The sequence below is a fragment of the Pseudocercospora fijiensis genome, assembly GCF_000340215.1.
Source record: "Pseudocercospora fijiensis CIRAD86 unplaced genomic scaffold MYCFIscaffold_18, whole genome shotgun sequence".
In the NCBI taxonomy this organism is placed as follows: domain Eukaryota; kingdom Fungi; phylum Ascomycota; class Dothideomycetes; order Mycosphaerellales; family Mycosphaerellaceae; genus Pseudocercospora; species Pseudocercospora fijiensis.
Window position 1 is genome coordinate 612,881 of NW_006921549.1, and position 24,417 is coordinate 637,297.

Here is a 24,417-nt window from a genome sequence, read left to right on the forward strand (position 1 = left end):
TTGTCGGATTCCTCTCGCTGCTCTTGCGCCACCGTCTCTTGAGCTTCGGGCTGAGATTGGAGCCGGCCACTATCGTTGTTAGACCAAAGGTGATGCAAGGAACTCAGTGTGGTGAAGTGTGGGTCAACGGCGTGGTTGTCCGATATAGAATGATGGTAGGAAAGAGCGGAGCCCACCTGCCACGCAAAGACATTGTAAGTAGAAGGAGCTCGCACAGAGAGACGCCTTGCGCTCGAACAGCAAGGACCTAACTTGAATCCAATCTATGTGGTGATTGAAGCGGCCTCGACAGGAGTGTACTCAGCAGCGAAGTCTTTAGCATGCAACTTCGCCACGATTGTCTATCTCCATAACCTGGCGATCGGGAAATTGTACTCCTGTCAACGTCAGCTCATATCGCCCCTTTCCCAGCGCGCTCGTAGACGAGCTATTTGCAAGTGGGTAGCCATCGCTGATCCTCGCAGCACAGGTAGGCCTCGTATTATCCCATTGCACAAGACCACAATGTACACCTCGGCGTCACATTTCTCTGGGAGCTCGGCTGCCTTGTGCCTCAGGGTCGAGCGGCGCTTGCGATATTTGTCTTTGATTGATGAGATAACTAGGCGTAGCATCTTTGAACTCCTTAACCGCATCCTGGTGTAGAGGACATGTATATACGATGCAGTCTGGTCAGCTGAAGAATGTTCAAAGTCGCGAATGCGGGGTATGGAGAGCTTCTGCGTCGCAAGAAGAGTATTCAAAGTCGCACTTTTGCGGTACAGAAAGCTTCTGTACCGCAATTCCTTTCATGACGTAGCCTCCCGTTCCACAAGCTTCTGAGCCGCAAGACTCTGTGCCGCAGGACTCTGTGCCGCAGGACTTTGTGCCGCCAGACTCTGTACTGCAAGACACCTTGAAGCCGTCGGAGTCAAATTTTCCGTCTTGTCCTCTTCAAACAACCAACATTCTTCTATCCCATGCATGGTACCGGTGTCATTGCGCCAAAATGCTCAAACGTCTCGCAAGACGCCAGAAAATCAGCTCACTACCCAACAAACAAAGCGCGAAAAGGACAATGGCGGAAACTCCTTGTCTTGGGGCAATCCAGCGACCTCAGCGACCTTGAAAGAACTATCTGATCGTTGACAACCCTGATCAGCCAGCCCACCATCGATTCTGCGCATATAGTGACCTCACACAGGACATCTGCCTATGTGCAATCCGAGCGCGACCAGTCCTTCACAATCTCCGGAGACCACCCGCCATAAGCCGAGGAGCAGTTGGGCAGATTGCAAAGCATCAAGAGCAAGTCTGGGAAAGCTTGGGTGTGCCTCGCAATAGCGGCGATGAGCGGCAGGGAAAAGATCGCTTCGTGCTCGATGAAGCAACTGAGTACGCTCCATTCGAATCTCTGCGGGATACAAGAATACAACCAAGGGCGCAACTGTGACAGGTTCGATCGACAAGTGCTTCAGATCCTTGCCTACTGCACGCAGCATGTTGGAGACCGCTTCCCATTGCTCACGATGCAAGTTGACAGGCATCTCGGTGCGGAGAAACGACTCACAGATGCCGGGCGAGCAACGAGTCGCAGAGCTGTGACTCCCAGAAGAACATCCAACAAGCCCACTGGCCTCCGTCACGTTGGCCAATGAGATGGTGGGGTCTTGGAGTGCAGCACATAGTGGTGGGTTGAAGGGCCGGAAGATGAAATCGATCTTGTCGGTTACCAGTGCCAGTAGGGTGGGAAGATGCAGCTGGCTGTCGTCAGAGAACACAAGGTGAATGTGAAACATGCAGCTGCGGTGGGGATTGTAGCTCCCTTCTGACATGCAGAGGGATGGCAAAGGCATCGATTCTGCATCCGTCAGTCCACTCCTCCGCCCGAGGTCTGAGTGCTACCTGACCGGCAGCAATTTCCTCAGATGAGTGAGGCTCTGAACAACCATCGACAACAACTCATCCTCATTGCGGACGCTTCAGTTGCTTGGCTGTACGATTTCGGGGTGGTCGAGTCCCAGACTGGTCCCCACAATCCATGATCTGACATGCTGTGCCTGTCGAAAGACTCCTTTGCGAGCATGGTCCCACCGAACTACAAGGTACCTTGAGCAAGCCTCACGGTTTGATTACTTGGCCGAATAGTTGCCCGCTGACTATCGCGTTGGTGGTTCGGTCGACGACAGCCAGGCAAGTGCGGTCGACATCCTCAAGCTTGTAGCCTTGTCAACGGCTGCGCAAGTAGCGTCGGTGTACTTCCATGGTCGCAGAGAATGGTAATGAGCTCGTAGATCTGATACGACTGACATGCTTGCATTGATTGCGTCAAAGGCCTCTTGCTGTCTAGCCGCGAGTGCACACCCTTTGTGACATGGTGCGCTTGCTTACATGTAGGCGCCGAAGTGGCTTCCATATGGAGCTTTGTCGCTGCGGTTCCGATCCCCACCCACACGCCCAGAGGCATTCCCGAATGAAACGAACTTTTCAGACGTCAGTCGTTGTCTACGCAGTAAGATGGGTAACTGACGCATCCTCGTAGCAGTTTCATCGAGCACTGGTTTCAACTTCCAGGGCAGTCTCCTATGCAAAAGAGAGCAGATCAGCGATCCACCACCGACACTCCATCTGAATCAACAAGTCTGAATGGGGACCTTCACCGCAAGCAAATCAGGCCGCCAGCAGACTCATCCAACGAAGCTCATAACGCCAGCTGTTTCCAAGACACTGGGCGCTGCATGGCCAGCGCCGTGCTCAACCAAGATCGTGCTTCCTGTACCTCAAAGACATCCCCGAATCGACTGGGCATGGTCATAAAATGATCGTCACAGTCGCTCACGTATGGCACATATCCACAAGCATCGCGTGTGCATATAATCAAGGGACAGCAAGCTGCATCAGAGGCCCGAGAGCCTTTATCGCTGCGTGTAGTCAAGGACTTTCCCGTTCATGGTACAGGAGATCGACAGCCTCTACGTGGCGTGATCACTCTAATGCAGAAAGACATTGCGCCGATGCTGCAAGTTTTCATGGCGGAGACAGGCCTTCATTTCCACGACTTTGTGCAGTGGCCTCGTTGCATGGGATGTTTCAGATGCCAGGTACTCCCCAGACATCAGCGACCGACTCAGCCCCAGTGCTGGATTTCGAAGATGGAATGATGCAGCCGCATGGGGAAGATGCTGGATGGCGAGCGAGGATATCGTCGATCATTCAACAGGTGCGAGGCCGATCTCCAAAAGAGCGTGACTGAATCATGACAGTTCCTAGGTGCATTGGATTGTCGACAGGGTAGTTAGAAGATCCAGTACGGAGATGTCCGCGAACGGAATGTTCTCATGGCCACTAGTCGCTGTGGCTACAGCGCTCCGTTTGACGGCCACTTGCTCAGGATTCCGCTGCTGTCCACTCGGGAACTATTGCAAACAATCACGAACATCAGACAGACGTGAGCAACTTGTCGCGGCTCATGCTGAAGTTGACATGTCCTCATCCAGCCACACCAACGGCAGTGGACCTGGACAGTAACGGTCGGGAGCTCTACAATCTGAAGGTTGGTAAAGACGTGCCTACGAGTCTTTGGCTGATGCATTGAAGGACGATTGTGCATATGCAGATGCCCTCATGCGCGCTGTTTGTCGCTTAAAACAATCTTGACTTTTACTTCGCAGCTCGTGCAAGTGTTGGGCAGCCGCCATGCGAACTGAATCATGGCCATGGCCGTTCACTGGCACGTCCTGAAGCTGGACGGGAACGAGATCCCATTCTGGCGACCTGTGATGCCATGAGCCGACCCCGACAGACTGCTATGACGCGATTCCAGTATCACTTCCGACTCGTTACAATTGGAGAGTGTGTGCCTTGATGAATTCCCGGCCCCCATCGTCGACTTGACTCGGCCATTACGACAAATCTGCATCCATCAAAGGTGCGCCCAGCACAACCAGCACTTGAAATCCACATCCAGGTGCGAGCAAGGAGTCTTCTCCAGCGACCTTTCCAAGGTCTGTCGCTCTGTCGAGTCGCCATGACTGCCATTCATGACTGCCGCTCCCTGGTCGATCTCGCAGGATAAACTCCGCATCGGTGAACGACACGCCTTCGAGCAAGTGACGCAAGATGCTGGCAGCATATACATGTCTCACAATGGAGGAAGATCACAAAAGAGGAAGGGGCATGTGGCACACCGGATACTGCTGGCTTCGCTTGGTTGAGGGCGAGGATATTGGCCTGGGCTGCGGTGAAGAACATTCCAGGCCATACCGTGTTCCACCACATCATCCATACATGCTATGATTGTTCTTACGGATAGTCTCTTCTCTCTCCAGTGCTGCCCACCCATTCTCTGAATCCTGTTCCACTCCTCGTGCGAGCGCCGGTCACTCCTCGCTTCATTGGGCCCTACAGCTCACATCCGACGTCTCAACTTCAGGCAGTTTGGTCGGACTTCAGCATATGGGAAGAGGCAAGAATGAGGTCGGCAAGATTCTTGCACCCTTTGGCACCCCGGCTGCAAATCAGTTGAGCGAAGTTCTGGAGAGCAGGCGCCGTTCCACATGAAGTGCGAGTAGTAAGCTATACTCACTCGATGACAACACCAAGAAGATTCTGAGTCCCACGACAGATTGAGTATCAAATACCAAGAGACCCGCGGAAAGTCCGAGGAGTGTTCGTCTCCAAGAGTTTCTTCCCGACGACATTGGGTCTTCAAGTACCAAAGCTAATGTAGTGCGTGGTTCAGTCGAAGGACTCGAAGCTACTCCAACGATTGAACCCTTGTCCTTCTACCCCAATCGAATGAGACGGCAATGGGGACGCAGAAGTGCAGCGTCTCGAGATTGCTCTGTGGGTATCAACGTCGCTAATAAAGCCTTGAATGATTTTTTTCCGGTTCCCCGAAATCTTCATACCAAATGTTATCGGCAGATTTCTTCGGGATTCTGTCTTCCACAGCCATGCTGTCGTCTTGAAGGATCAATGTCATCTTGGACGTCTCTCGAATCATCGCCTGGCTCCGACTGATCTGCCAAAAGGTCCGCAGCCATCACATCTCGAGCTTGCCAACAATGAATCAAGAGGTCAGGCTCCATCTGCTATAGTAACGCCGACAATTGGTGCTTCTATAGCGTGGCCGAGTGCGGAGAGATGTACGCGAGCTGTGCGGCAAGTGACTGACGGTTGTAGGTGTTGATGATTCTTCGGTGCGGGAGGAGGTGGTAAGCAAGGCAGTTGACGCAGAAGCACTGTCGAATGGAGCAGCAACTGTCGTTCGCTTGCGATCGAGTAAGCATAGGAGCAGCGGACTAACCGGTAGCTACGATTGCTCGCTTTCGATTCTTCTTTGGCGGCTTCCCAGCATGACCTGACGTGTTATCAACCACATGTGATGAGTGGGTAAGTACCCCCAAATATCTTTAATCAGTGGAGGGAATGCGAGTCCATGCTTGTGAGGCATTTTGAGAGCTCCTCGTCCTGCGCCTACACCTTCTCTCCTAGCTTGCGACGGCCTTCGGGGAAGTTGATGCTGACAATGCACTTGCACTCGCAGAAAGTTCTCCAGGCCGTTTCACTTCGAAGCCCTTCTGCCTAAGATCAGCTATCCTAATGCTTTGGAGGCCGAGGACACTCCGATGGACGCACTGATGGCCGAAGCGCATCGTGATCCTGCACATCCGATTAGCAAATGTCGACGACGATCAAGCAATAGGCGATATCGAGATGTCGCCGATCAACCAAGACAACCCCAGCAGCGACCGGGAATATCTGAGCAGTAGGATGAAGCATTTCATTGCGTATAGGCGAAACTACGACGACGTAGAGCGTCAAGACCGCTTCGAAGATGAGCCAGCAGTGTTCTAGTCACAGGTGCCTATCAACTCCTTATCTCTTGCCGGATTGCTACCAGCATTTGATCAGCATTGCATGGATTCAATCGAAGATGAGTCGGCAGTGCCACAGTTACACGCGCCTCTCAAATCCTCGTCTTTTGCCGGACTGCTACCAGAATTTGAACATGACATGCATTCAATCGAAGAAGCACTCAATGCGGTCGATTACGAAGGTCGGCCTGCCAAGATCACTGGGCTGGACTACGCAGGTATCCGCCGAAAGTGCTTCCTGAAAACTGAACATGGGCATGATACAGGAGCTGTATTGTCTGTCGTACATGCTGTCCGATTTCACAGGTCAGCGTCTAAGCACACCTTCGCAGCAAGGGCTCCGTAATCATGAAGAAAGACAGAATGGACCAGACGTCGCCAACTATCTATGTAGAGTGCCGCGTCGTCTATGGTCCTCTGGACGACGATGCTTCGGTATCAAATCGGCCAAGAAGATGGTTGATGAAGCGTTCAGAGCCGCAAAATCACCGACATTGCAAGATCGTGAGACGATCGTGAAGCTTTCGCTCGAGCAAATCATCTCACAGTAGCGACGAGCACCGTCGGTCCAGCCCTGCAACTATTATACATCCTGTCGAGGCTCGATGAGTAACAGCATCTCAGCAACCAGTCAAGCCTTTGGCATGGTTTTTAAGTAAGACAGCTCCGAGGAACTTTGATTGCATGGCCGAGAAGCACATTCGCCTAATCTGAAAGCTCGCCTACGAATTCGGTCTCATCACCGTGCTGCTCGACATGCTCGCTGTTGCATCACACTCGTGAAAGACTAATTTTGGGCGTCCCAGAATGCTCAAGATCGGCTCTAGGCAGTGGAATCATCTCAGCCATCGTGTTTCGGGACTCAGATTGTGATTGAGCAGCCCGGGTATCGACTCTCGGTGTATTGGAGGTGGTGCACATATCGAGAAGAGAGGACGTTTGGTGTCTGCTACACGATGGAAGTCAAGCTTGCTCTGGTCCAGTCACTGCAATATGCGGGCCTTCCCTAGCGGACGTTCTAATAGAGCTTCAAGAGCACAAATCGGCCATGGCCGAGTGTTTCATCTGCCGTGCGAGGCTGGTCAGCGTGCCGGACACCCTGTATTTGGCAGTGTGAACTTCCCCCATAGCTATATCGAGTGGCCGAAACGTACAGCATAGAGCCCGTCGCTCATCATAGAGCAAGCTCTAGCATTGATACATACTATGCCAACATCGCATCGAAAAATGAGTCAACAGAACAACGATTCTCCGACCTGCGGAAGCTCGCGCTAACTTTAAAGATGCCTTGTACTTCACCTATCCTACCAGTAGCCTGCGGACTGTGCGATACTCACAGTCACTCTGTTAGGCCTGTTGTCGACAAAGACTAATGCAGCAGCATGAAACCACGACCAAAAGTGCTCTTGCAGAGCTTTCACTCCCCTATCCCTGACCTACAGCGTTTGGATCCTCTTCGTCACTTTCTCGCGCGGCTCGACTGTATCAAACTTGACCCATTTAGCTTAGCATTGGCACATCGCCTCACAAAGTCGTGCACTGTAGCTTGAAGTCGCTCGCGTTCCACTTTCTGACTGTAAGGGAACAGCGGCGCAGGAGCATCACTTACGCCTGGACTGCGTGCTTGAGGGCGAGGCATTCATTGCGCCATTTAATCAAAGCCCGTGCAGGCATGGCTTGGCTATACACTTGCATAGTGACGGCTTGATTGCTACTGTGTCTATGATCAAGCATGTGCGTGCATAAAGGTCGTTACAACACTATTCTATTATGTCCCTCCAAGATACCCAACAACAAGTTCTCCTACGCCATCCTGCTCTAAGGCCTGCTGTGATGCTTGTGCAACGATCGCCAGAGCAGCAGCATCCGCACCATCCCTAAAAGGATACCCATTACCAACCGAGCGGTCTATAGGGCATGCGAGTAATCGATGAACGCTAATGTCGCCAGCTGTTCTTCGAGAATCCATATGCCACTTCTGTACGAGCTCCGAAATGAACACACGAGCTGACGAGCGACACAGCCCGAGAAAGCGGCGGGTCCAAGCTCTCCAACTGGCACTGGTGTTGTTTGAGTAACCGTTCCTGAATCATATAAGGAGGATCCTGATGCGGTGAGCAGTCTCTCCCAATCAGCCTAGGACGATGCAAGGTGTCTTAGGTCGCAAATCCGTGCAAGAATATCAATATGTGTCTCCACATTATATCGGTTCCAACAGGCTCGGACTTGAGCCATGCCCCATAACTAGCTCATCAGGTATGTAGAGTAGCATTGAAGAATTGAGTAGTAGTAGTAGTAGAGTGAGGTATGTAGAGTCCTTTGTCCAACAAATACCTACTCGAGGCCTTTTCGATCGCCTAAATACTAAGGCGGCAGATGACGTGAAGGTCTTAGTGCCTACAGACAGGGCGAGTCAAATGAGTCTGAGTCGATCGCGACAGCCATTCGTGTTGGTGAGGACGGTGATGAGATGTAGCTCCCGGACTTCGTCCGCCATTGGAATTGAGCTTGGCACGACGACTCGGTTCTGTACACGTTCCCAAGGCATCGAGACAGCCTATGAATTGTGGATTCTCCAATTCTGGATCCCTGTGTGAGCCGGAAGCGGCTTCTAGGACGGGGACTTCTGAGCCTTGGTGTGATGTGTCGCGAACACCTCGTCAACGATGAAGTGGGCCTTAAGCAGCTTTTGCCTCTCTTGCAGAGCATCAGTAGAAGCTCCCAACCAAGACCCAAATTGATGATTCCATTATGTCACCAATGGTCCGGTACCTAAAGCGGAAGAAACTCGAGCAGGACTTGTGGACGATCCTCGGCAGTCACGAGGCAGGCTGCACAGGTCGGGTGGGCTTTGCTGCAGCGTCTTTCTGCTTTGCGAAATTGCTAGTATTGCATAGATCGAGCTGATCTTGTGCAAGGGCACCTTTGATCAGTCTTCGTGCGGCACAGGTCGGGTGCTTCCTTCCACATTTCTTCTTTGTCTTGCGGGACAGGCGACGTGTTGTCCACGACTGCAGCCATCTGTATCTCACTGAGACGAACAAACGCAAGGTCTTCAGGAAATCAGTGAGCTTTCGTGTGCGTCCAGTTCCGGGGCACGGTCCAAAATGCAAGCAGAGCGCCTCATGAATGACTAGTGGTAACATACGCAGGTTGTCGACTACCATCAATTCTTCGTCCGCCCGCGAAAGGAAGTCTGGCATCTCGGGGTTATATCTACTATTCGTGTTTGGGACAAACGAGACATGGTAGGAATTGTAGGCGTGTCCGACGCGCGCAGAAGATGTCTTCCAGACATAGACGGTGATATCCGTATCGCATATGGAGCTACTGCAATGGAAACTCCCAACGCAGGCCGCTCAGGCGGTGTTGGACTGGGTGGGGTGACTTCGGTATTCCAGATGGCGATGATATGGCCGCACTTGCATTCCAACACCTGACGGATCGACAGGAGATGAAGGACCTTGCTGTCAAGGGCCTCGATGCTTGTCCCCATGGCCCACCACTTCGCTCGAGCCTCGAGGTGCCTGTACGGTTTGAAGTTCTCGATGTTCTTGGGATCGCGCATGTGCAAGGGGGAGTGATAGGTATCAAGTAGATCGCGATATTGGTAAGGTGTGCTCTTCGTCTGGTGGATGTCTGGTAGATGTCTTCAAAGTTCAAGACGGCGGAGGAAAAATCTGCAGGTTCAGGACCGAAGAGACTGGAGCAGGAAACGCAATTGGTCGTAATATGCCCATTCGGCCAGGCTACGAGATGCTCGTCGTTGTGCCTACATCTGGGGTGTCAATTCGCATTGAGAAGTATGTCTGGATTGATGCGGTAAAGTAAAGCGCACGGCAAGCCCCCGCTTTCGCCCCGGCGCCCTGCTCGCCAATCTTAGCTGCTGCTTCATCGATGCCAGACACAGCAAACTTCTGCACCCACCCTCTACTCGCTCTCGACACACACATAGCGTCGTTACATGTAATGCAGTAAGCTCGATCTTCCAGCTGAAGGAAAACACGTGCCACATACAACTACCACGAAAGGATCAGCTCTCTTACCTTGAGGAGTCAACGCTTGGTACGACTCCTGTGAGGAGAGGTCTTTGAACTCGACTTGGAATAGGCCTTGAGCTTCAATCTCGAGAAGGAAGTCATGGATGATTCCAGCGACGGTGTTGAAGTGAACACGATGTCCTGCAGCTACGAAACGGTCCGAAACGTTGAAGAACAAGGCGCCGCAAAACAGAACTGCCGACCTGGGTACCATCAGTAGGTCTAAGGTTGGGACTGGATTCGGAGCGAACGTTCCACTCATAAGCGGCGTGCCGTTCGTAGAGTTTACGAACACTGTCGATTTGCCGGAAACGCGCTAGATTATCTGGTCGGTACTCGCCTCGAAGTCGCAGTGTTCGACTAGGAATACCGGAGACCACTGTGGCGACTTCGCGGCCACGAGCTACTGGTGGCATTCACCCATGCTTGAGGCGGAGCGATGAGGGAGTGGTTTGGCTCCCCCTCCAGGAGAATGAGGAATATTGCATCGAAACGTGCTCTTCGTAGGCACTTCCATGGCCAGCTGTAGATGTGCTTCATGGACTGAAACGACGATGCTGATACTCATGTATTCTGCGTCAAGTCCTAGGAAGCGGAAATCGCACGTCGTGCTGCAAGCCCACCTCCACCACTGATAGTTCGTAGCATCCTCAAGTAGCAATGCATCGATACCACGCTCGTATTCATTAGAGACGAGGATCTGGAAGTCTGCTGGTGCGAACTCAATACATCCTGAATTCTTCCCGTGCACTCCCGTCAGCCATAGGTGGACTTTTCAAGATTTGGAGATCATTGCGAAGGAGCCACCACGCTCCTTGCCCAAACTCGGAGAATTGTGGTGGTGTTGCGTGATGCGGCCATTCTTTCGTTTGAATGGTTAGGCAGTTGCGATGCATTGTGAGATCTGTTCGAGCAGACAGCTGTATGAGAATATGTCTCAGATCTTGACCTTCGACATTAGCAAGCTTGGACCACGCCAATCAGCCATTGCTCCATATACCATTAAGCTGCGAGGCACTTTGGATCCGCTGATCGGCCACGAAAGGACACGGAAATTGTTTTGCGGCCCCAAAGACCTGATCAACACTGAGTGCATGGAGGACAGATTTGGCGCCCGTGTTGCCGTGGGCCACGGCTATCGCACCTGCGTTCAGCAGACGACATTGCCTGGTTTCAAAAGTATCACCGTTGCCAATTCACCTATGACAACGATTGGCGGTGGAAGGAAGTTGATTCAGGCCTTCGCCGAGAAATACCGATGAGATTCCCAGACATATCGCCAAATCACGGCTTCAAAGGCAGAGCATGTCCACGAGAGTATCGCATGAAGGATCATGGCCGGGATGGGCGACTTTGTGATCCTTGGGTGGAGGGGTGACGACGGATTCTTGTTTCTGCCTGGCCATTTCACTCAGCTGTCTTCGGACCAAGGGCCTCTGAAAGAGCTCATCAATAGAGAACGTCCTGAAAACCTCGTCAGCGGCGTCCAAAACAGCCAAACAGAAATGGCACCACTGGCACACCCAATCGTTTATAGATTCAGCAACATCCTGGACCACCGTGGTGACTGGCGACGGCAGTTTCGAGATAAGTGATGAGTGATGGCCCCATCAACCGGCAGCTGCGAGCTATGCTGGAGCGACAGAACAGTACCTAGGGTGCTGACGAGCTCACAGTGGTGTCCGAGAATAGCAGAAGGTTCCTCCTGACGAAGTGTGTAGTGTACATTCGCGACTTCCTCCCCAGATTTGGGTGTAGCACCGATTCATGATTTGCCAATGTCTTTCGCTGATGAACGTGCTTTTCCGCAGAGAGTGATCAAGGGAGGAAGCTCTTCGGATGTGCTCGGAGCCATCAAGGGCATTCAGAATCCAACAAGGAAGATGAGGATGAGGCATTTGTCGTTCGAGAAATCTGCAAGGTCTCAATTCGGATAGCTTTTTCGCGACTCTGTCTGGCTCCCTATCGTTACGAGCTTCCTGGTGTGCCTCCTGACCATGCGATCGTTGTGGGATTCCTCCTTCTGACATTCCAGAACGCTTCCTTGTGCTTCTTCGTAGCCCCAGGATACGAGGTGTCTGCATTGTCCCCGTGTATCTCCCGCGGATGTGTCATCTCGTCGAAAGACCATGAGTTCAACTGGCGCTCCATACGCTGACTCTTCTCGACGTTTGAGACTTGCTGCGCAATGTCTGGCATTGACTCGATCGGCTGAGGTATGTGATCTGATCAGCACCGGCGGCCTCGAAACTGATATCCATAAGCATGGAGTAGCGACAGGATTCTGCATGTCTTGCGATGCGAGCGCGATCAATGCCTACCTCCTCGGGTTGTTCCTGTAGACTTCATCCACCTTCGAATTCCATCTTCTGCCTTGCACTTCTATCTTCTACCGTCCACCTTCCGTGGTGTGACTTCTGTCTCGTTCTTAGGCTCGCTCGGTTCTCGGAAAGAAGTCTTCGGTGCAGGAACTGCAGGATGGTTCGATGTGGGTCGGTCGCGTGATTGTGCGATGTAGAATGCCATTGTTGGAAAGAGTCTACCTGCTACACAAAGGAACTGCGAGTGGAAAGAGCTCACCTACCGCACAAAGAAACTCCGTGCGCTCGATCAGCACGGGGCTGAAACGGAGATAGAGCGATGCGCGCTCTATAGAGACATGCGAATCGGTTCTCTGCTTGCGCTTGGTAGTGGACATTTTGTAGCTTGATGTGCCGAGTCCTGCTGATGTCGGATCGCAATCTCCGCCAGCGACAGCACGATACCTGCTTAGCTGGGTCTGCCGGAAGCGCCTTTCGGACATAATGATGAAATTGACAATGCGCCGCCAGTGATGCCATGCTGTGCTGGCTGTGTTGTACAGAAGCTTTCTATACCCCACATTTGCGGTACAGAATCGGGAGCTGCCGAAAGCTGCGGTAAAGAAGCTTTCTCCACCCCGGATATGCGGTACAGATTGCGGTACAGAATCGGGCAACACCGAAAGCCGCGGTAAAGAAGCTCTCTCCACCTAAGATTTGCGGTATAGAAGCCCCCCGTCCTCCGAATGCCACGCACCGGGGCCAAATTCCCCAATCCTGGAATTCACAGTTCGTAACAAATCGGAAATCTCAGATTCCACGGGCCGCTAGCATCCACCCTCACTCCGATGCGTCAAGACGCTGTAAGACTTTGAACATTCTCGACTCTCGAGAGCTGCGCGAGGAGCGCCCGCGCCTACAACGCGCCTACAATGCGATTCAAGAATCATCACGGAGACAGCGCGCGACTCAGAATCACTTCCGATGCGTCAACAGATGATCACGTACGCTGAAGCCTAAGGGCAGATTCTCACGCGTCACAACAATGCAATACAACCCTATTGTTCAACGTCGCAATCACAAACGAGCGCCGAGTCCTCCGAACGATACCGCCGCAGTCCAAGACGGCAGGAAGGAGATAGAACGGCAGGCAGGCAGGCGCGCAGGCAGGAAAGAAGTTGGCTAAAAAAAGAAGGTCAACGGCACACTGAAAGGCAAAACTGTAGACGGGCAGCACCCGGAGTCGCCCTGGTGGACAAGATAAGACACGTCACGATTCGACTCAGTGAACATGCCTACCAGACTTTGACCTCACATACCTCCGATGAAAGCCATGCCAATACAGCAAACCGGACAAGCTGAGTTTGAAAGCTGTTCAATCGCAGAAGCAACGTGGAAGGCATTTCATTCTCTCTCAAGCGATACGTAGATACTACGCAATATTTTCGCCCGCGTCAATGAACATTTCACATCTACGCCCTTGCCCAAGAACGCCGTTCTTCCTCGCAATAGCAACTTCCGCATAGCGCCACTGCTTCCTGGACGTTATGCTTTGATCCCAGTTGTGGCGCCAGATGTCTGGACTGGTCATCGCCGCAGCGTTGATAATAGCTTTCTCCAGCGCTGGAATAGATTCCGCAGCCCTCCCTCAATGCTCTTTCCCCCTCGGCCGAGATGCAGGTGTCGAAGAGGATGCGTAGCTTGCCTATAACGGAGACAAGATCGTGCTGCTGCCAGGAATATCCTCCGTCGGTGAAGGTGTTTCCTATTATGAGACTGTTCGGAAAGACTTGACACACTCCTGCCGGGACAAGCACAAGGCTTTTTTTTTCAGTAGGTAGAGCGTGTGCTCCCGCGGCTTCTCAGTTTTCGAAAGGCTAATCAGCAAGATCACCACCTGCGTGCCGCACTATGAATCCAGCCACATAGGGCGATTCGCGGGTCACGGCTGAACACGTTGAGCGTCGTAGGCCTTAGAATAGTAGTGACCACTCTTAGAAATAAGCCTTGTTCGCCATAAAGGGAGTGAACAACAAATTCGGATAGCTTTGTCCCATTGTTCTTCTTTACACACGAACACGAGCCTGATGCTTTCTCGGGCTTGGCTGTACGATATGAATCCTGTCTGGTCGGAACACCTTGCCAGGTCGGGTCTTGATAAGCCCTCTGTCGCAGGGCTGCTATGACGGCCTGTGGGAATTCGTTCGATCGTCGTAGCTTCATCATAGGCATGGAACTGATACGTTGTAACTTGCACGTCACCATCCGTTGCATCAAGTGAGCTTTGCTTGCGACTTTACTGCATACTCGTGAGGCTTGAGGCCCTGAATCAAGCCCCAAGGGAGGTTCCTTTCCCGCCGCACTCACACTGCTCGTGGTTGTTGTGTCGTACTCCGGGCTCCAATAGGTCTGAATCGATCACATCACTGGCATTCTTCGTATCGGTCGTTCCAGGCCGCTATGATATGGCGTTCACATCGGTTCTTGGATTTTTGGGATCTGGCGCTGTAATGTCATCTTCAGGCTCTGTGTATTGGCTCCGGATTGATCTGTTCCTCTTGTGCTCATGCTCGTGATTCTTCCACGTCATGTCCAACAGTTACGGCGCGTTGTCAGAGACCTGTTCAGGGTGCAAGTCTGCTGTCAAAGGCTTAACATGGCTGCGGGTCTGCTGACAAAGGCTTAGTGGCAAAGTTGCGGGCTCATTGTCAAGGCTTGGGAAGGCGGCGAGTCTGTTGTTCAAGATCAATTGCGCTGCAAGTCTGTTGTCGAAGGCTATCTCCGTTTCAGCCCCTTGCTGTTTGAGCGCAAGGAGGTTTTCAGTGTGGCAGGTGGTGGGCTCTTTCCAGCCACTACCTTCAATACTACCTTCCACCTTCTAACCACCCTTCCACCTTCCACCTCCGACCATTCTATATCGGACTACCACGCGACTGGACCCACACACCCACACACCTAACCACACTAACCTCCTTGCGTCGGTGCCCCAGTTTCGCAAACGAAGTGATAGAGAACGATAGCGATCGAGGAGTGAGACGTACAGCCCACGGTAGACATGCGGCGAGAGTATAGTGAGAGAACCCCAAAGCTTGAGTCGATGTAGTGATTACAAAGTCTGAGGAACTCAGCCTACCAAGATTTCTCACGTCAAAACTTCTTCGCTCTCCTGCTCAACAACAGACACCGCCTGGCTGGCATTTTGAACTCTGATGTTGTGGAAATCTTGTCGTTCAGCTTTGTGCTGCCCTCTATCCCATCAAGCTCGTCCTCAGTCACTTTGGCCTGGACGAAACCATAACTTTTATGCTTGCGAATCGTGGCTCGGAAAAGGTGAAAGACCGCGAGCCCCAAAGATTTCGGTGTCCCGGAAAGGTCCTCGTCGGCAGCGCGTTGGACATCACCAATGACCTCTGTGCACTGCATCAAGACCTCCGTGCAACCGAACCCCAACATTCTTTCTTCGTTTTGAAGCAGTTGCCTTGGCGTCTCCAGATGACTTGTCGCTCGACATGCATTGTTTGACGAAGATCGCTAGTATAGAGTGGAGTGGTATGCTGGTCTCTGCACCGGCGTCCTGTGCATCATGATTTCAGTTCGTCTGCTGAATGTCTTTGACGATGTTTTTGTAGTGCACGCGTAATGCGGGAAAAGTCTCAAGTACTCTCGAAAATGCAGCACTCGACTCAATCCGCACATGCACAGGCGAGAAGCATCAGGTCCAGCATTTGAACCCTCGACGGGGCTCCATCACACAAGAGGTCTCACTAGCGGTGCATGTCGTATGCATAATCGAGTGCAAGCAGCAGCTTTGTTAGATCGGATCCAGGATGGTGTTCTGGGACCAGAGGACCAACTGCAGCCTGCGAAGCAATGAAGTGATCTATATCCACGCACTCCTGAGTGATGTGATGGATCCTGATAAACGAAGAGCGCTGTAGAGGTATGCAAAGATGGCCGACGAGTATGGGGCTTCCCGGGCGAGCGCCATGAATCCCGCGTTGATCGGAGTCGAATACTGCACGGCAGAGGGATATGGCGTGCGCCACGCTTGTGTTCGTAATCAGGACGAGCGATCAGGTCGATTGTTTCATAGGAGCAATGCAATTTGATACTGTACTCACAGATGTTGATTGCGGACCATTTCGAGCATCTCCGCTGCGCCATTGATGCCAAACAACAGCCGCCGTGGAGAAGTAATAAGCCGGTTGCGAAGCCCCAGATCCGAAAGAAATTGCTGTAGTAAGTGTGTTCCGATAATTACTATCTTCCAAGATCTCAAACGCTGCGAGATGCATCTGACACGTTGATGATAACCACATTGAAGTTTTCTGCTCTTCTTCGGCTGGGCTTGCCAATCCCATTCGTCCACCACTCCGTGTTTCAGCTCAAAGCTGAGCGAAAATAGCGCGACCTTCGCTATGAATGGCTATCGTTGAATGTTTGGTGCTCAGTAGATATTGTCAACCTCAGGATGGCCTAGGGCGCTGATATCCAGTTCCTCCAAAACTCGATTCCAGTTCGACGCATCCTAATTCACGGCCACACAATGTTCTTTCATGCATTTGGTGAGGGCAATTGTCGTTGCAGCGACTGTGCTGGTATGCTGAAAGCTGACGTCTCCATTCTCGAACGACTGCTGAGTCGATCTGACTCATGCACGTTCATTACCGAGTTCGTGGATGGGAGACCAGAGAGCGAATTCCTAGTCATCTTGATGTTTCCCGAACTGAAAGACGGTGCTTCGAATGTCGAAGTCTGGCCGATGGACATCGTGTTTGTATTCGCGAGATTCTGGTTCTTGTAGAGTCAGATGATTGAAAAAGCTAGTAACGCTTGTCTCGGCCAAACTGCGTGATGCTGTGTAAATGAGCAGCCGCTGGATATAGCAGAGCACACGAATAAAGCGTTGATGGCTCTTATCGTCATCAGATGGCAATCTTCCCGCGTTCCGAGTGAATTCTGATGGCTGATCGCTGAGCACTGCCCCAGTGAGCTATTCTGCCTCGTTCCTGGGACGCCTATGCTTTCTCTAGTGTACATGATCCAGCAGAACCGGCGCCGCACTTCCGTGCGCTGGGCTTACACTCAGCGTGTCCTCGAGTGATTAACTGACTTGCACCTCAAGCGCGGAATTCGGCCACCATCAATACCTGTGTGCGGGCTCAGGTCCCAGTTCAGCTTCCTTCTCACCAATCATTCTCCTTCTATTGCTCTTCTCTTACATCCGAGGCTCTCTATCCTTCCCTCTCTTCCGAACAAGCTGACCAGCTCTTCCTCGCTGTAGACGCACGAGACCACCCATTCCTGATTGTTATGTGTTTACGCGAATTCCGGTGACCTCTGCGCACAACGGCCGCTCGCTTCTGGTTGACTTTCGAGCCGTGCGGATCGCTGTCATGAGTAAATCTTCGAAATGATCGGGTCTCGGCGTACTGGTCTGCTCTCTTCCCTGAGACTCGTCGGATGGCTGCTCCAAAACCGAGCACCCTGACCGCAATCATCTCTCTGGTAGCCTCCAAATACAGCCTGCCCACACTCCGCTCCAAGGTACCCAGCTCACCTGTAATCCTAAATCATTCTCTTCGGCCCAGTTGGATGGAGTTTATGATGCTGATTCGGATTCGCGGACCTTGAGCTCGAGCAGCCCACTGACATTGGACTGTATACGTTGGTGAATGAGATCGGTATTGGGAAAAGGATTTGTTCTGTGTATGGGCGGCATCGAGGGGCTGCTGTAGAATCTGGAAGAGTCATGGAACTGAGATGAACTTTGGCTTCTGCGTTCGAGAAAACCACTTCAGAACAGAAGAATAAGGTATTCGCTGCGCAGGGATGAATTAAACTTTGACAGGGTACCCCAGCCTAGCGCGGCGTTGATGTCTGGTATCTGAAGCAACTTCTTCAACATATTTACTCTACTATAGGGCATTTGTACTCGATCTATCGGAGCCAGCAGCACGACAGTGAGATCACGCAGAAGATCCTTGAGCATAGCAACATAGACATTGACACCAACCCATCAATTCCAACACAGCCGAGCGTACGACATCCAGACGCCATACAGCCCTGCATTGCAGCCACCACCCTCAGGCTCCGCATTCATTCAGCTCGGCCCAAAGAATAGCAACAGTCTCATCAGAACAGCGACAAGTCGACCAAGCGACAAGAAAAAGCAGGCAGCAGCAACGCAGACACTCCCCAAGGTATGCAGCTCAATAGGTCCCTTCACTCCTACCAGTTACTCCACCTAGCCAAGCGAACAACCTCTCAGCAGGCGAAGGCGCCCAACTCATTCATCAAAGGCGAAGGAATCGAAGGGCAGAGCGCGACGTACTTCGACGGAAGACGCATAGTCGATCTAAGGGCATCGAAGGGTACACCAATCAATTGGTGACAGGAATGTCGATGGAAAGGCGACGGCAGTGAGGTAATGGCAAATTGCAGCTAATGCGGGTGCATCAGGCCAGGACACGTATCTATAACCCGCGTAGATCAAAGGTCTTCAAATGGGCTTCAAATGACATACCAACCAACCAACTCGACCTCCCGGAGACTTCATTCTATCTAGCGAAAATTTTGTGTTTTGGGTCCTATTACGGAATGTCGAATTCGCCGCTCTCCGTCAAAACCACCTCATCCAAGGCATCTCTAGACATATACTTTCTTCGAACGTCTGGTCTTCGCTTCTCCTGCTGTCTTCACACCAGGCACAGTGTGAACTCTTCCATATGTCACGCCATTTCAGAACGAACGTACACTTACGAAGCAAGTCCAATCCTGTACTTTATGCGCCATGAAGCCTGCCTGGATCGCTGATGTTGCCACTCGTGGTAGTTCTATCTGGCAGGTGATGATGGCTCGGGATGGGTGATACATTGCATGCTCACTCACGAGAAAATGTTTGACCTCTGAGACCGGTGATAGGCCTGATGTCATTATTGACATTTGTTCTCTACCCAACGAAATTGCTCGGGTAGTCTTGGTTCTTATACGCATCGCGAATCCCACCTCACACGCCCGGTTCCTCACTTTTCAGTCTCTCGATTGACCTCCAACAGCTGCTCAAGGACGACATACCCTGCGGCATCTCCAGCGGCGTTGATTAGGTAGTGATGGCACGTCACTGTGTGCGAGAAGCCCTAATGGATGGAGCCATCCCTGCCGTTCTTCGAAAATTCTCTGGATTCTTTTTCTCATTGTCACGGTCCAGGAGGCGGGCAGAGGGAATCACAACCTGTCGATCCCGCCATGGATCGCGAATGCTGCAGCCTGACACGCCACTCTGCGATCCGAAGAAAGGCCACCGACTGGGTAGAAGGATGAGCAAAGGGAAACCCATGTGGAGACACGAAGGAACGAACATCGACGGTCGACGTCGACCAGCGCCCGAATTGGCCAGATGTCCGAGCGCGTGTTGTCGGTGAATGCTGTGTGCGCCGGGGCCTGCTGTGACCGCGATGGTAGCTTGGTCGAAAAAGTAACGAAATGAGGTAGGGATTGCAAGCTTGGGTGCACCAGACAGTAACAAGAAAGTTCCATCCATGGGGGTGAATGCCAGTACCTCGACGCGAAAACTGCCTCTGCGATGTGTAGTGACTTGCATTTGTATCGGAATCACCGAGAACGTGTGGTGTGTGGATTTTACCATGACTCGTCGCCGTGATGAGCCATCGCCTGAGGTGTATACGACTCCCATTTCACTTTTTGAGGCGCAACATAAGTTGTAGGAAGCAGATTTTCAACTGAAGCAACAACCAGTCAGTCTGGGAAGTCGAGAGTAAGCAACTGGAAATCCACCAGGACAGAACTGGAATGAGCAATTTCATCGGTGTGATTTTGAAGCTGTGCTGGAGCCAGATCCTCTCAACCGAGTGGCATGATCCCGGCGTTTATGCCTGCCGCTCGCATTTCTTGACTGAACATATCAGCACACACAAGGCATCGTGAGAATGGGCCTGGTGCTGCAGTCACGCGGAAGAGGCGCTCGCGAGTATATCAGGTCCAGCTGTACAACACGGAGCTTATGGCGATGGGTTTTCGGCCGGCAACACCACCAAATACGTTGACAGATCCTCGCAATGGTGTGGCCAATCCGCCTAGGTTGATCCCGAGTGCTTTGCTGGAAATCTGTAGAAAAATCAGCTGACGTTGGAAAGCCTCCAGTTCAGCGGAGTGTGGAGTTTCGTGCGATTTTCGATGGTGAGGAATGACATACAACGCAGGGACTAGAGCCATCTCCTCAAGGACTGAGCCTTTCCCAGCCAACACCAGTTCAGTGCCAACGTTGAGCTGGAAGGAGTCGAGGAAGGCACATGGCTGTGGTACGAGGAGTATGCATGCGGGAACAACAGGACTCTGGATGTCACCTTGATGGCCCCAACGCTGTCCTTGGCCCAGCAGCGAGTCAAGTTGTCGATGCGATTGCTCTCGGTGTCCTCATGGACGATGCAGAAGCATTCCGGTACGCGAATGGCATGTTGCAGGCATGAAGAGACGTGGATGGTGGTGTGTTGGAAAGCTTGATGCGTCGTCTGCTCAATCGGAATTGGACCGATATCAACCACGAGTGTTATGTGCCGGAGTGAGGCAACTTGCTTCGACATTTGGCTTGTCGTATGAATCAGGTCGCATCGCTTGCCAGGCAGAAGGCGTCCGAGTCCAGATTGGCAGAAGGAGAAATGTTGAAACTTGCCGGCCAGCAGAATACACGCATTGCCTTACGATTTGGGATGGCCCTTGTGACCTTCTCTGGAGCAGAGGCATCAAATCGAGAGCACGAAAGCTCGCAGGAGGTACGCGGCCAATTGGGCAGCCAGTGGAGGAGGTTTTGCAACTTCGTGGTGAGCGGCATCGTACCGTTGAGGCCCACGCATAGGAGACAGCATCACTGTGCGCCGGCCATGATCGACTGAAGCAAGGTGGGAGAGCAGCTTGCCAGGCTTCTCCTCATGCACGACAATCAGGCACAGGCCATTGCGGCAGCAAGTGCAAGATCACTCATGCACAGGCGGCAGGTAGAAGATGCCTTGCGAGCAATGTGCGTGCCACAAGGTAGAAGATGCCATGCGAGCAATGTACGTACCAGAAGGTCCATGTTTTCATGCCGATAAAAACGATGTGAAGAACCTGAAGTGGAAGGGATGCGATGTTTCAGCTCTGACACCTGTCGGAGACGCTGTGATCAGTTATGGCACCCTTGATGTTGGCACTTTTGAAGTCCCACATCTTCAGAAACGCAGGTGAAGCGACAAAGTGAGACCGGGGGTGGAGCCAGCAGCCAGCACGTCAACTTCATGATACAGGAGCCTTCGAAAGGGATGTTGTTGTGCATTCCCATGGAGCCTTACGAGTCGAGAGAAGGAAAACGTTGCAGAGCTGAGGGGAGTTGCGTTCGAAGAACCTGCAAATGCTAGCTCTGATCAAGTAAGATTATGGCATGCCACTATTGCATTCCGTCTCAATATGTCCACCCGGTACGCAAGTGAGCGGTCGAGGGCCTCTCGCTCGCTGCCATCTTTGTCCGACATCCGCTATTCTCGCCCGGCAGAATAATATCGGTGCAACCCTCTCGTTGCTTTTGATGCTTTCCCATGCGAAACCTCTTATAGGCAGATGCGCGAGATCACAAAGTCCACGATCAGCGCAGTCGATTGTCGTCACATCTGGTATAGTCATTGGCTGGCGTGGTATCGAGGGCAAGGACGCGGCGTGGAGTATGGTCGTGGGATTCGGTATCGTAATTGGAGCTGCAGTGATGTAGAAGGCCAGCAGGTGTTCGCTTCTCCGGGGGCTCGAAGGGGAGGGTCGTAGACACGATCGTTATAGATTTCGTAGTAGCTCACAGACACTTGGATGGAAGTCTCGCCTGCTGTATCCTTTTCCACTTTGCGTGCTCAGTGGTATATGCCAGAACGCAGTCGAGGTATTCACCTCCATCTGCCAATGCCTTTCCGCCTCGCATAGTATGTGTCTTTCCGCCTCGCATAGTCTGTGTCTTTCCGGTGCGGGTACTGGTGCCTCCGTAGGCGAAGAGAGTCACGTCGGAGCCCTTGAGTAGGTGCTTGATTGTAGGCGAGACTTCATTCTCGAAGATGCCCTGTTGTGTGGCATGTTGATCGTACACGGTGTCGAAGGGGAAGGAGTACAGCTCGGCATCCGTGATTGAATTGTGGGCGGGCCTTCATTCTCGAAGATGCCTTGTTGTGTGGCATGTTGATCGTACACGGTGTCGAAGGGGAAGGAGTACAGCTCGGCATCCGTGATTGAATTGTGGGCGAGCCTTCATTCTCGAAGATGTCCTGTTGTGTGGCATGTTGATGGTACGAAGCAAGGGGCTGTAGGGAGGTAGATTGTGACTGCGAAAGGTTGAGGGGTGCAGTCGGTAGTGATGCGTAAGGCGATCAAGGCGATGGGATGGGTGGTGTTCCATTTCAAGTCCCATGGCCAGCCCCAGCTCCCCATCAATTCGTAAGCAACTGTTAGTTGGCCCTTTTGAAGGCGCTCAGGTTCACCCTTCGGGTTTACCTTGACGAAGGCCTGCGGCGCGCCTCGAGTGAGGGCGACGATTCGGAGGGCAAGCTTCCTGCGCCCGCACCCGCACCCGCACGTTGGCTCCTGGCTTTCCAACAGATAGTTATTCTGATTAGAGTGAACTTGGAAGCGATTGGGTGGGACTTGAACAGAGTCAATCAAAACTTGATGCGGGGCTGGGGCTCGGGCTGCGTTTGGCGAAAGCGATGGCGCTGCCAAGACTGTCAATCCTTGTTGCTGCTTCGTGTCTGTCCTCGAGACCTCCACCGCTGAACGCAGCTCAACTTTCACATCATTCACCTGCGAGACAGCATCACGACACTGCTCCTCTCGGCAATCGCGCCGACTCTGCTCTGCTCAGGCTTGCTGCGCGTGACAGGCTCACAGCAACCGATACTCCACGTACCTGCGGCGCATCCCACCATCTCACCTTCTACCTACACGGCGTACGGTCCCCCACCACGTGTAGACGTACACAGGATCAACCCGAGAGCGATGGGATCCCGAGAGCGATGGGCCCGAGAGCGATGGGATCTCGGTGCAGACAGGGTCTTGCGAAAATGGGTCCTCCAAGACCCAACGAGAAGGTCTTCGCCATCTCGCGGCTGACGGATGTCGGTTGAGGCAGTGTGAATCGATGTGTGAATGTGTTGGCCGGGCTGTGCTCTTTGTTCAGAGAATGCCGAAAGAGGATATGTCGTACAAAATGCGAGGGACATGAAGCTCAGGTCGAGATCGTGGCGTAACAAGTGAGTCGAAAGCCGCAAGTAGGAACGCGACGACTCTCCAAGATACAATGACAAGAGCCAATATGCATTGTATGACATCACAAACGACGAGGGACGAAGTATGGAGCAATCTACACGAGGATGACGAACGGCACATTCAATGCTGCCATCACATCTTCGCCAACGAAAGAATTTCCAGTCTTTCGAATCCCAATATTGACCTGCACAATGCGCATTGCAGATGAAGCCCGGCCGTGATCTGATCGGATTGGAAGTCGGAAGAGGCACCAAATCGGTGACCTGGAGACCCTCAAGATTAGAGAGCTTGTTGAGAAGAGTGTCCCATAAGCATGAAGCTCCGTATCCGCAGGTATCGCTCGGCGTCACGTCACACAAGACATCGCACTCTGGAGACGGCGCCAAAGCTGCATCTCTTGTCTGAAGTAAGATTGCTTGTAAACTGATTGTCGAGAAAGGAGAGCGGGTTGATGCGCGGCCTTCAATCGTTGGGATTCAAAACGCAACAAGAGAACTCACGAACAAGCTAATTTCGGCGGCGATAACGGTAAGGAGTCACGAGAAAACGCTGACAATGCTAACCAAGCCGACAATTAGCAGCAAGAGAGCACGCGGGAGGAAGACGCTTATGGGAATGGACACGACGATCATAGGCATTTCGGGGACGCTGAAGACGATGGCGATTACTTTCCCAATCCCTATGATTCCACCCCCCCCGGCGTGGACGCTTTCTTTGCGGGTGTTGATGACAATTCGCCACTTGCGCTGAACTCGACTTATCATGCAAAAGCCTCCTTGCCTGCAGCAATTCAGCCCTTCGCCCCTACGGCAGCCGACGTTTCAAATCGGGATATCTCCTTCATCAGCATCCATCTTCAAAAAGGTCACCCTCAGGCGATGGCCCTACCCATTTTTGAACGCTTGCTGCAGGAACCTGAGGTGG

General features: G+C 52.4%; 8 protein-coding genes across 8 annotated transcripts; 5 read left to right on the forward strand and 3 right to left on the reverse strand.

Annotated features, from left to right (window-relative positions):
- Positions 1 to 869: 869 nt before the first annotated feature.
- On the reverse strand, positions 870 to 1,589 carry MYCFIDRAFT_212723 (uncharacterized protein). Its single transcript, XM_007934239.1, has one exon. It carries the CDS (start codon positions 1,524 to 1,526, stop codon positions 1,176 to 1,178), a length of 351 nt encoding a protein of 116 aa, XP_007932430.1. The 5' UTR covers positions 1,527 to 1,589; the 3' UTR covers positions 870 to 1,175.
- A 1,231-nt stretch (positions 1,590 to 2,820) lies between these two features.
- On the forward strand, positions 2,821 to 3,232 carry MYCFIDRAFT_180476 (uncharacterized protein; the record flags this gene model as incomplete). The annotated part of the gene is made up of 3 exons (XM_007934240.1): positions 2,821 to 2,844; positions 2,883 to 3,041; positions 3,074 to 3,232. The coding sequence occupies 3 exons, from the start codon at positions 2,821 to 2,823 to the stop codon at positions 3,230 to 3,232; spliced, it is 342 nt and encodes a 113-aa protein (XP_007932431.1).
- A 42-nt stretch (positions 3,233 to 3,274) lies between these two features.
- Positions 3,275 to 5,069, reverse strand: MYCFIDRAFT_180477 (uncharacterized protein; the record flags this gene model as incomplete). The annotated part of the gene is made up of 12 exons (XM_007934241.1): positions 3,275 to 3,337; positions 3,363 to 3,395; positions 3,428 to 3,600; positions 3,638 to 3,753; positions 3,780 to 3,892; positions 3,921 to 4,101; positions 4,125 to 4,361; positions 4,392 to 4,400; positions 4,427 to 4,554; positions 4,578 to 4,699; positions 4,746 to 4,944; positions 4,971 to 5,069. 12 exons carry the CDS (start codon positions 5,067 to 5,069, stop codon positions 3,275 to 3,277), a joined length of 1,473 nt encoding a protein of 490 aa, XP_007932432.1.
- Positions 5,070 to 5,124: 55 nt separating this feature from the next.
- MYCFIDRAFT_180478 (uncharacterized protein) lies at positions 5,125 to 7,133 on the forward strand (the record flags this gene model as incomplete). The annotated part of the gene is made up of 16 exons (XM_007934242.1): positions 5,125 to 5,137; positions 5,164 to 5,246; positions 5,294 to 5,369; positions 5,402 to 5,415; positions 5,441 to 5,496; positions 5,528 to 5,637; positions 5,660 to 5,800; positions 5,839 to 5,844; positions 5,885 to 6,129; positions 6,170 to 6,373; positions 6,410 to 6,505; positions 6,576 to 6,637; positions 6,665 to 6,708; positions 6,737 to 6,971; positions 7,015 to 7,089; positions 7,124 to 7,133. The coding sequence occupies 16 exons, from the start codon at positions 5,125 to 5,127 to the stop codon at positions 7,131 to 7,133; spliced, it is 1,470 nt and encodes a 489-aa protein (XP_007932433.1).
- Positions 7,134 to 7,162: 29 nt separating this feature from the next.
- Positions 7,163 to 9,061, reverse strand: MYCFIDRAFT_180479 (uncharacterized protein; the record flags this gene model as incomplete). The annotated part of the gene is made up of 13 exons (XM_007934243.1): positions 7,163 to 7,294; positions 7,322 to 7,338; positions 7,377 to 7,432; positions 7,468 to 7,578; positions 7,646 to 7,836; positions 7,863 to 7,994; positions 8,058 to 8,102; positions 8,264 to 8,447; positions 8,483 to 8,576; positions 8,617 to 8,645; positions 8,682 to 8,792; positions 8,827 to 8,869; positions 8,905 to 9,061. 13 exons carry the CDS (start codon positions 9,059 to 9,061, stop codon positions 7,163 to 7,165), a joined length of 1,302 nt encoding a protein of 433 aa, XP_007932434.1.
- Positions 9,062 to 9,103: 42 nt separating this feature from the next.
- MYCFIDRAFT_180480 (uncharacterized protein) lies at positions 9,104 to 11,338 on the forward strand (the record flags this gene model as incomplete). The annotated part of the gene is made up of 13 exons (XM_007934244.1): positions 9,104 to 9,236; positions 9,260 to 9,392; positions 9,434 to 9,665; positions 9,692 to 9,934; positions 9,969 to 10,017; positions 10,046 to 10,167; positions 10,219 to 10,307; positions 10,336 to 10,392; positions 10,422 to 10,506; positions 10,537 to 10,746; positions 10,801 to 11,116; positions 11,149 to 11,272; positions 11,314 to 11,338. The coding sequence occupies 13 exons, from the start codon at positions 9,104 to 9,106 to the stop codon at positions 11,336 to 11,338; spliced, it is 1,818 nt and encodes a 605-aa protein (XP_007932435.1).
- Positions 11,339 to 16,148: 4,810 nt separating this feature from the next.
- MYCFIDRAFT_200850 (uncharacterized protein) lies at positions 16,149 to 17,002 on the forward strand (the record flags this gene model as incomplete). The annotated part of the gene is made up of 3 exons (XM_007934245.1): positions 16,149 to 16,250; positions 16,322 to 16,437; positions 16,786 to 17,002. 3 exons carry the CDS (start codon positions 16,149 to 16,151, stop codon positions 17,000 to 17,002), a joined length of 435 nt encoding a protein of 144 aa, XP_007932436.1.
- Positions 17,003 to 18,597: 1,595 nt separating this feature from the next.
- Positions 18,598 to 21,577, forward strand: MYCFIDRAFT_180482 (uncharacterized protein; the record flags this gene model as incomplete). Its single annotated transcript, XM_007934246.1, has 21 exons — positions 18,598 to 18,620; positions 18,666 to 18,912; positions 18,944 to 19,065; positions 19,093 to 19,129; positions 19,176 to 19,233; positions 19,257 to 19,295; positions 19,333 to 19,537; positions 19,582 to 19,627; positions 19,663 to 19,675; positions 19,717 to 19,918; positions 19,947 to 20,141; positions 20,166 to 20,281; positions 20,311 to 20,397; positions 20,450 to 20,516; positions 20,550 to 20,606; positions 20,650 to 21,035; positions 21,062 to 21,087; positions 21,117 to 21,183; positions 21,213 to 21,239; positions 21,269 to 21,437; positions 21,469 to 21,577. The coding sequence occupies 21 exons, from the start codon at positions 18,598 to 18,600 to the stop codon at positions 21,575 to 21,577; spliced, it is 2,298 nt and encodes a 765-aa protein (XP_007932437.1).
- Positions 21,578 to 24,417: the final 2,840 nt, after the last annotated feature.

Bases quoted from the DNA above. Each gene is read 5' to 3' on its own strand.
- MYCFIDRAFT_212723 (XM_007934239.1), bottom strand. From the start codon at position 1,526: ATGCCTGTCAACTTGCATCGTGAGCAATGGGAAGCGGTCTCCAACATG.